Source organism: Mus musculus, chromosome 11 (assembly GCF_000001635.26).
Source record: "Mus musculus strain C57BL/6J chromosome 11, GRCm38.p6 C57BL/6J".
In the NCBI taxonomy this organism is placed as follows: domain Eukaryota; kingdom Metazoa; phylum Chordata; class Mammalia; order Rodentia; family Muridae; genus Mus; species Mus musculus.
Genome location: NC_000077.6, coordinates 77,451,458 through 77,462,175, shown reverse-complemented (window position 1 = coordinate 77,462,175; position 10,718 = coordinate 77,451,458). Strand labels below are relative to the sequence as shown.

Genomic DNA, 10,718 nt, shown 5'->3' with positions numbered 1-10,718 from the left:
ACCGCTGTTATTAACATCGATGGCGATTGTTTGAGAACTTAAAACTTTGGCACCGGTATGGGCATTTCATCCCTATTAGAAGGTTCTATGAGCCACAGCTTAAGCCAGGCAGAGAAAAGTAAACTAACTCCCAGCACTGGGTTCAAGGGGAAGATGTTGGCACAGATATTTGGCCATATTTTAGAGGTCAGAGAGACCAACTCTGAAGATGTTTAGCCTTCTGGTCTTTGAGATGATCCCTTTATTTTAGGGCAGAATTCCTCACCCCCAAGACCCAGTCTTGAGTAGTGTTCAAGGTCAAGAAGATAAAATACAGCCAGTTTCTTGAGTTGCTGTTTATTCAATGCTTGCCCATGAGCTCTTGATTTCTTCCCTCCCATCTTAGGTTCTGAAGGGCAGTATGAGGCCAGTTTCAGGCAGCACATAGACTCAGTAGTGCAGTTTTCCAGAGACCAGTGTGTGTGTGTGTGTGTGTGTGTGTGTGTGTGTGTGTGTGTGTGTGTGAGAGAGAGAGAGAGAGAGAGAGAGAGAGAGAGAGAGAGAGAGAGTGCGCACCCATGAGCATGTGGGTGTCTATAGGCTTGTTTCTCAGAAGGGGTTTAGGCAATTAGTGGCTTGTAGAGGAACAGAACCAGAAATTGTTAGTGCTACACAGAAGATTTGTGGTTTCTATGTGTGCATAACCACAAAGAGGGATGGAGTCTTTAAGATTCCAGGTACATGGTTAGCTCATATCGTTCTGGGGGCACATTCTAGTAACCCAAGTTCAGTTCTCAGAACCCACAAAGCAGCTTACAACCATCTCTAACGCCAGTTCTGGGGAATCCAATATCTCAATAGCTTCCATGGGTACCAGACACACATGTGTTGCACCAACATGCAGGAAAAATTTCCACACACACAAAGTTAAAACAAAACACCAGTCAGGCAAAGAAGCCACTGGGCTTGGTTCTCCCATAGAACTGTCAGTGGGTCCTGTACTGCAATCCATGAGGCTAACAGGAATTTTGTTTCTCAAACTCATTTCCTGAACAAGACCTGGCAACTGAGACTAATTTGGTTCATTTGCTTTGGCTACAAAGCCAAGACTGAACATATTTAGTTGGTCAATATTCCAAGGACTCCTAGAATATTTTGTGAGGTGACCATACCTTCACATCATGTATCCCCACTGGAGAATAGCAATGCGCCACTCACTTGGCCGACTCAGAGAGAAGTAGGTTGGCGTTTTCTTTGAAAACATCAGAAATTTTGTTTGACAATTGGGCAACTAACAGAGCTCCCCCAGATAATACCGTATTTGGGCTGAACTGTACTGCATTTGGGTTTTGTAGCTTTTAAGTGTTTATTTTTTTAATGTGCATTTGTATTTTGCCCGAATGCATGTGTGTGAGATGTCAGATCTTGGAGTTAGACAGTTGTGAGGTGCCGTGTAGGATTTGAACTTGGGTTCTCTGGAAGAGCAGCCAGTGCTCTTAACCACTGAGCCCTCTCCCCAGCCTAGTAGATTTCACTGTGATGAAAACTCGTTTGCTCTGTGTTAATGTCCAGTGAGGTTACTCACCCAATAAATCCAGACACTGCTAAAGCAGGTCACCGCAGATGTCCCACACCAGTCACTCTGCACCACAGCTGGTAGAAGAATTTTGCTTATTCATTCTAACATTCAGGTGACAGTTTCTGTGAGTGACTCTTTGACCAGCCAAGTTCCCAGCCTGGTCACCTGATTTGAGTCTCATTGTCTGCAACTTTTTGTAACTCTGTTTCCTTCGCAGTCTTTTGTGAAAGGTAGGTTATATACATGCACATAAACAAATGCATGTACATATGTTTATATATGTTTACCTCCCCACATTAAGTTCTTCAGTGTGTGCTGATCTGTCTGTTGTCCGGGCTGTTTTCCAACCTCCCACCTTCATCAGCACTTCCCTTTTTTGTTACACTTGAAACAAACATTTGTCTTCAAAATAAAAATTTATTCAATCTGTAACAAGAACATTGAATCTGCGCACAAGTTCACATTTAAAAACAGCGGAGCACATCAGTAATAATAAAAACAACTATGATACAAGTGGGACATCCCAACCACCAGGATTAAGGAAGGAGATGAGACCACTCTTTATATTCTGCTTTGAATGCCTCAGAAAGGTCCCAGAGATTCCAGGGAGCACCTGCTTTTAATAAAATGAGAGCATAGAGAAGTTTGGGATAGCCTGGACAAAGGTAACAGTCAGTGCGAGTCTTTTGGACTTGTTTGGGTTTCAAACAAGTCTTACAAAACAAAGTTTAAAGGGAGGAGGGTGGGAAAGGCACCTTTGCTACGCCAAGCAAATCAATCAAATAAAACAAAACCCATCATTTCCCAGTGGGCTTACTGACTAGGACACATGTCAGTTTCTCAGCTTTCCATTTGGGGTATTTGCTCTCTGTAGACAGGATGCTGCCACCAGCTTCGCTGTGAAGGCCGATGGCAGCACCAGCCCTATACCTGGGGTGGGGTGGGGCTCTTCAAGTTGGTAAGAGGTGATTCCAGTTTAGAAATCCTGTCCTAGATCTCTGGGGCACTGAGATGAGGCTGGTTCTCTTCCTAGCAGAAGCAGGCCTAGTCACCTCTGCTTCAGGCTGGAGCAGTACAGAAGCACCTTGCAATAGCTCTTCATGGCATCAAGAGGTCCCAAAGCCCTGGGGAGAGCAGCGTGCAGCTTCCTGCTTTGGTGGCAGGCCTTTTCCTAATATGGGTGCCAGATGAGTCGAGGCAACGCATACACTTATGTCCAATACATGCTTGATCTTTTAGTTTGGAAGGGATAACGAAGTCTATGATCTTTTAAGTTGGATTGGTGCTGAAACAACGGAATGTCACCTTGTCTACCGTTAAAAATCAAAAACCAAACAATCATACTATCCATTCACCATCACGACCATCACTATGGAGACACATCAGCACTAAGAAAGGACTGCTGGATGCGAGTGCAGGACACAGAAGGAGATCGGCTCCACAGCTGACCCACTTATCCACAAGGGCTGACAATAATATGGCATTTTCTCTGGGGGAGGACTCATAGGACAACCATGGCTTCAGAGCCTGAGGCCACAGCGATGATGCATATTTTAATACTCACAAAGTAAACAAAGTATCCACAGATAGTTGTTTGGAAAAGCCAAGAAAAACTGGCTTTTCTTTAAAATGCCCTTAAAACTTTTTGCATAATGCTTAGAAAAAAACAAAAACAAAAAACCCCAAAAAACCCAACTCCCACAGAACATCTTTACTGAAAGAGAACCTCAGGTGCAGAATCCTGTGAGCCACTGTCAGAGGCCTTCAGAGGAAACATCTGGGCTCAGGAGCAGGAGACCTTGGAACCTGGGATGTGTCCCCAGGCTGTCCCTGGAGCTCTTGGTAGTTCTCAGAATGAGAAAGAAGGAAATAGCAGTAGAGACAAAGGTACAGAGCAGGAAAACACTAAGATGCTGAAGAGGTGGGGATGCAGGAACAGGAACGAATATGTTAAGAAGAACAAGAGGCAACTAAACTGAGATGAAGTGCTCCCTACTATACTGTGCCCACACCACCCACTGCTGCTGTTTCCAAAAACAACAAAGGGCTAGGGTCCTCTCCCTATAGTCAGGTATAGCTCAATGTAGTCAGGCTGTAGCTCCAATCCTGCCTGCTCCTGGGGCTGTTAGCCCAGGCACTGAAATGTCAGCTCCTCTGTCTAAGTGCCCACATGTATGCTTATACACTTTTCCAGACCTACTGACAGGACTACTGTGGTCTTAAAAACAGTAAAGAGAGACAGAGGCATTGAGCAAGAGGTTAAGCACTAGTCAGGAGGTCAAGATTTTTCCTGCTTAACAGTTCGTCAGAGTTAGGTCCAGGCTTTCCATGAACAGAAAAAAAAACAGACAGACAATCTGAAATTATCAAATGCTAAAGTAAAAAGTCTTCAACAGCTTATTATGCACCTGCCTTAGCCATAAGCATGACTTAGGAACAACCCAAGTGTTGGGGTTTGGAGGGCTGGCAAGACCCTTTGGCATAGCTGAATTATAGACCCTGTGTGGAAGATACCTAGGCAGGTGAGTTAAATGATAGGAAATACAATTAAGAAGGAAGACAGCAGAAGATGGTTTCTTCCATTCTTTAAATCTTGAAAACAAAATCAGGTGTTGTCATTTGTCCGTCCGCTCCCCAGTGCCCTCATTGGGCATTTTCTCAGTCTCTGCTAAGAGAGATGCAGTGAGGATATTCTACACCGGGAGATGAGAGAGCAGTGTCCATTGGTGATAATGTGTGGCATATGGATGCTACTTTTTTTGAGACAGGGTCTCACTCTTTAGCCGAAGTTAGCGTCCAGCTCATAGTGATCCTCCTGCCTCAGCCTCCCAAGTGCTGGGACTACAGATGTGAGCCACTACACCCAGCTTTTATTATTATTTTTGGTGATGCACTCTCTCAACCTTGATGTAAACACTCCTCACCCTATCATAACTTCTCGTCCTTCCGTCACACTGGTAGACAGGATTCTTTAGCAGATGGGTCCTGGAATCCACCATCTTGCCTCCCAAGCCTTCCTCACAATGAAACATACCACCTAACGAGACAACACACAAATATCCAAGATGCACAAAGATGTAACATTTAAAGAAACTACCGAAAGACAGCACAGGTATATATAACTTCTATACCACATATTTCCGCAGGTGGTCGCTAACTGCTTCCTGGCAGTAATGTCAGAACCAACCACTTTTTTTTTTTTTTTTTTTTTTTTTAATGGCAAGTGGACTCCCAGCTCTGGAGCACTTGAAAATGGCTGCAGTCTACTTCTCCTGTATCCTACTACCTGCTCCCTCCAAAGTCTGCCTCTAATGATAATTAATCTGTGTGTCTGTTTATTTCTAACTAGGGCTATGATGAATCAAAAACCTAAGTCCCTGGCTCCTACTCAGACAATCCTCAGCAATTCCGACATCAACAAAAGCAAGCAGGAAGCAAATTTGTAGACCTCTTCAGTTTTGCTGAGCTGTGTTGGTTATCTCCAGATGTTTTCTGTACTATTCTCAGAGGCATATTTGCAGTAGATAGGCCAGTGTTTAAGAGCAGCAGGCCAGCAACAAAGCAATGGTATCCTAAGTGGGATCTGTGCTCTTGGCTGAGCTGCCCCAGCCTCTCAGCCGCACACGGGGAGTCTACTAGTTTGGGCAGCGAAGACACATATCTGGCTGCGCTTCAATTACTGGCAAACAGTGATCTGGGACTTCAGCCTCAAACAGAAGCCAGCGTTCAGTGTGATCTAGTGGGAGCCTGCAGGGGTTTCTTAAGAGGAAGTACTTAATTTGGCAGGAGCTGGCAATGACAAGTTTTCATTTAAAACAAATAAAGATTTCTACCAGAAACTACCAGTTTATTTCTGGTGTCTCTTTCTTTTCCAGTTGCAACTCTACTCCTTAACAAGAATAAATCAAAAGACCCACAATATCAACCATGAAACATTTAAAAAGTGACATTATGTACATAAATACTGTGTATGAACTGTAGAGAAACGACAAACCTAGGAAAAATTAGGGGAAAAAACTTGTGTCAAGTGTTAATAGGTTCTATGTATGTAATGTAACAAAATATAATTTGTGAAATTAAGAAAAGGGAAGGATGGGAAAACAGCAAGAGAGAAGAAATCAATTGGAAAACCACGGCCATTAAACTCAGAAGGCCCACAGAGTATTCAAGTAACAGGGTTAAAACCCCACAGTATGTATTCATTTTACAAGAACACACTGACTTTGCTGTTTTTCAAGCCTGTTTCCAGGTCTTTAGTTGGGAGGCTGTGGCAGAGCATGTCATCCGGCAGACGGGGATCCGGCAGGCAGTGCCAGGATTCACCTGGGTGGAGTCCACTGGCCCCCACAGCAACGCAGGGGCTGCATTTCCACCTTCTCTCTTAATGCATTTCTCTACAGATGACCTTGAATTTCGATTAGGGTTCCCTTTTCAGATTGTTTTCTTGGGGAAAATTATTTGCTTCACAATAGGCCAATTACCACTCCTTTTTTTCTGTAATGATCGATGCCTTTTGGAATATCAGAAGAAATGGGAGTCTCAACTGCCTGGTAAAGCAAAGCAGAGCCTACAACTTCACAGACTCCAAAAGAGAGCTTGGAGAAGGCTGAGAGCAGTGACTTCCCTCTGCCCTTCAGCAGATAGGTCGCCTCAGGCCTGGGTGAGCATCTCCAGTTCCCAGCTTCAGTGCCACCTACCCCATCTGTTTCTTTCCCTCAACGAAGCAGGCATGTCTTTTCTCAGAGGGCAAAATGAGAAGAGACAGGTGGCAGTTGATTGAAAAACAGCAATTTGCCTTTGATAAAGGTGCTCTTTTAAAAAAAATTTTTTTGAGGTTTGAATTTTTAAAAAAATAAAAATAATAAAATGATCTTGCCATCCAAATCAGTACACATACATACATACATACAGCATGCGTGCATGTGCGTGCGCGCGCACACACACACACACACACACATACACACACACATACATACATGCACGTACACACATGGAAAAACCCAAACCCTGCATGAGCCAGGAACAGTAAAATGACCAAAAATATTATAAAATTAACCAATAAAGTGCATGTTCCTTACATATTACACCACCTTTTTAACAAACATTTTCTTAGAAAATCACGTGTGTGGGCTCAGGATCACATGGTGTTATAGAAGGGGTTGGTTGTCCGTTTTTTATCATTTGCTCTTTTCAGTCTTCTAAGGGGGTGAGTTCTGCCATGTTGCTGACGGGGCGCCACAGCCAGCCCTGGAGAGGGGCCTGTGTACTGCAGACCCTGTGTCTGTAGCAAAGGAAGGCCTCCTTCAGAACTAGTCAATTCTGGTCTTGCCTTGGGGAGCAAACACTGCTGACTGTAACCAAACTCTTTGGCATACTGCACACTGGGCCTCTCCACTGGTTTGCTCTGCACAATACACTCTGATGTTTTGAGTTGCTCTACAGAATACTTGGTGGGCTGTGGGTTCTGCTGGGCACCTGCGCTTTCTGAGGGCTCATGGGCCATCAAGGCATGCATGCCTGAGTCTGTTCTGAGGAAGGGCTGAAGCAATTTGAGATGAGGGGATTCTGAGGAGACAAGCTCTCTATCTGGTAAGTAGTCTTTACAAAGGTCCAGGTAACCCAACTTGGCAAGGGAAGCTGAGCGCTTCATTTGGGATGTTTTGGAAAACCCTGCCTGGAAGATCACTCGAGACTCAATTTCTTTAGCATGCTCCTTCACCACACCACGGCTGTGGCTGAGATCTCTTATATTTTCACTACTAGAGCTATGTGGGATTCTACAGGCTTCAGGTGACGGGTCCAGTTTTTTCTGTAACACACCAACACTGTCACCAAGTTTGTTAATTAAACTTAGGTCTTCGTTAGTTAATGGGGAGGATGTGTGTGCCATTCCACTACCACTGGAGAGGAAATGCCCCCGGCTGTCCTCCCAGCTAGCCTGCTCTGGAGACAGTTCATTGTCAGTGGCACTGCTTTGCTCTGTGCAGCCTTCCAGGTGAACCACAGAGTGGGGAAGCAAATAATCCAAGCTGAAAGATGCTCCCTGGGTACTGCAGCTGACAAAAGGTGCTGCTGTCTTGAAGGGTGTGGATGGGCAGTCCCCTTTGTCTTGCGGGCTACTTAACATAGGGTTTGGGTCAGCGGGCCTGTCACACTCTGAGGAAGAATGAGGCAGAGGTAGCACTTGGGGATGCAGAGAAACTTGACTGGGCTCCAGAGTCCTGTTCAGATTTTCATCCAGCGCACAAAACATAGTGATAGACTGCTCCATCTTCACTTTCCTCAGTCCTTGTTTCTCACCCTCTTTGCTGGGTGTCGCCTCACCTCCTGGCTCGGTGTGACCCAGTGATGTAACTGTCGGCGTATACTCAATGATTTCTATTTTCTTGGGAAGGGGGAGAAGGATGGCCTGTGTGTCACATTCCTGGTTTGGAACCACAGCCCTCTGCTTCTTTAGGTCTCCTTCCTGCTTCTTACTTCTACTATCTGACCCTAGGCAGTCCTGAGGAGCCGGCAAGGAATGATGCTCCAGCAGCTCACAGTCTGGCATGGTGGGATTACGCTCACAGTGGGATAGTGATCCGGCTTCAGAACCACTGCATTTCCCTTTACCCTTGCTCGGCTCGGCTTCTTTGAGGAAAAATGAATGTTCTGGGGTAGTTTCATCACTTTTCCATTTTGGCATTAAGTCTGCCACAGAAGAATCATTCTTAGAGTTTTTGCGATTGGATAATGTGGGGCCTGCAGAGGCTGTACCATGGTTCTCTTGCTCTTGTCGCAAGCGCTCTTCAAACTCCAGGGTGGCTCGCCTCACAGACCCAGGGCACCACTTAGCACCAGAGTGCATCCCTGGGCCCCAGTCATGTTCCCCCTCAACTGGTTCTTCTTCTTCCAAGTCTGCTGTGGATGAGTGTGTGGTCAGACAGCCTTCCTCCGGGGCACACTTCCCTGAGTCTCTAGCTAGTTCTGGCTGGACACTACAGAAACTCTCATCCTGCTCCCAATGTCCAGGTTTGCTCTCAGGGGCTGGCACCCTCTCCAGGGGCAGCTCATGAATGGTGCTCTTCTTTGGTGTGTGGCATGGGTTAGAGAGGATGTCTCCTTTTAACTGAACCTGCCCAACTCCTTGACTAATGGACTCAATTTCAGTCACAATTTCTTTGACTGAAATTGCATTTTCTGAGTGAGATTGCATGATGATGTCTGGGCTGACAAGTTCGGTGATTGCCTATGAAGAGAAAATAGTGAGACAGTTATGGCAAATTGTGGCCTCACTGAAAGTGCTAGTATCTCACTTAGTAACCCTGTGATCAGAGAGAACATAAGTTACGGTGCCAAGTGCGTAGGCTCACTGTGCTGTCAGACCACAGGCACAAAGCAGGATTCATCAAGACAGGAGGCAGAAAACGCATTATAAGGTACACCGCTGTTTACTAAATTTTGTTCTGTTTACCCAAGCAAGATTTTAATTTAGGACTTTGTTTTAAAATGTGCAAATAGCTATGGGGGCTTTTATAACCCATATTTTCATAGTACTACTAGCATCCAGGACTTAGACCATAAGGAAATAAGTGAAACCTTTTCCTAGCTGGCTTATTAACTTCTAATATGTAACTTACCCAGGTGGTGAGAGTTCTTTCAAATGCTTGGTGGTCAGTATAAGACAGGGTAAGATGGATATGTCTGCCATCTGATGTACAATCTGAAGATTTACTGCTATTTTCTCTCTTAATAGCTTTCAACACATCACCCTCATCACTGTTCCTCCTGGATGGGAGAATGTGCTTTGTATCTGACCTCACAATCTCTAAATTTCTTTCTTCTTCTCTTTCTGTCTTTCTCTTTTTCTTTCAAGATTTTTAAGTCTTATGTGTAGTGTATGAATGTTTGCCTGATGGATCTATGTGCACCATATGCATGCTTAGTGCTCTCCTAGTTGGAGAATGCATCTGACCCTGGAAATAGAATTATGAATAGTTATGAGCTACCATATAGGTGCTAGCAATCAAACCTAGGTCTTCTGCAAGAACAGGTACTTTAAACTGATAAGCCATCACTCTAGCCCCTTCCTTCTTTCCTTCCTTCCTTCCTTCCTTCCTTCCTTCCTTCCTTCCTTCCCTCACCTCCTCACCTCCTCTCCTCAGGGTTTCTCTGTATAGCCCTGGCTATCCTGGAACTTACTCTGTAGACCAGGCTCTGCCTCCTGAGTGTTGGGATTAAAGATGTCTGCCACCACTTTTCTTTTCTGAGACAGGAGAACTCATTACATAGACTAAGTCTTGAACTCAGAGATCTGCTTGTCTTTGCCTCTCTCTAGTACTGAGATTAAAAGCATGTACCCCACACCTGGCAACAATCTTTAAACTTTATGCGGCTCCTTCTGGGAAAGGTAGATTCTCAAGGGAATCCCTCTACTTCTTTACAAGGTAGATATTTTACTCCTGTCCAAGGCAATAATTCCCATGGATTTAAGACAAGACTCTCCCAATCCCCCCTTCCCCTGCAAATCAGGTTCCACTGCAAAAAAGAAAAAAAAAAGAAAAATTTAACTACAAAATCTATACATGGTCCTTTTTAAAGTCAGTATAGTATGACTATCAGTCTCTTTTGTTAACATTTAGGAATTGTGCTGGTCTTTATCCTTTAGAAGAGTCTTAGCTGGTATAAACTAACAAGGTCAGTCTTGCCTTTGGGGAGAATCTGCCAGGACATCAAGCAGAGGTGATCTTGGCAGAACTGGTGAGCCTGGTATGTGCACGGGCCATGGAAGGAGTACTCATATGACCAAGGACTCAGTAGGAAGGCTATTTCTGTCAATGCCACTACACTGACTGGTTCATAAAGAGAGCGCAAATGTTCTGACTTCCCATAGAAATACAACAAACACAACAGAAGTAGTATTTTTGGAGAAGAAATAGCAGATGAAGGCAAAGTAGGAGGAAAAGACCAGATCTCAGGTATCTAACCAAGGTTGGTGATAAAAACTCAGTTGGTAAAGTGCTTGTCTGCTCTGCACAGGACCCTGGGCTAAATCCCTAGTACTGCAAAATAAATGCATAATGAGGTCCATTAAGATCATTAAGGCAAGTTTTGTATGTTAGAGTAAACTTGAGACTTTGTTGAGACTTTGTCTTAAAACAGACAGACAGACAAAACAAAG

At 44.5% G+C, this 10,718-nt stretch overlaps 1 protein-coding gene across 6 annotated transcripts in view; it reads right to left on the bottom strand.

Annotated features, from left to right (window-relative positions):
* Window positions 1-1,955: 1,955 nt before the first annotated feature.
* Window positions 1,956-10,718, bottom strand: part of Ssh2 (slingshot protein phosphatase 2) — a 244,064-nt gene continuing 235,301 nt past the window's right edge. For all 6 annotated transcript variants that reach the window (XM_006533227.4, XM_030245966.1, NM_177710.4 and 3 more), the window contains one exon: window positions 1,956-8,786. In XM_006533227.4, coding sequence (XP_006533290.1) covers window positions 6,696-8,786 — 2,091 coding nt within the window. In that variant the 3' untranslated portion in view covers window positions 1,956-6,695. The remainder of the gene's footprint in view (window positions 8,787-10,718) is intronic.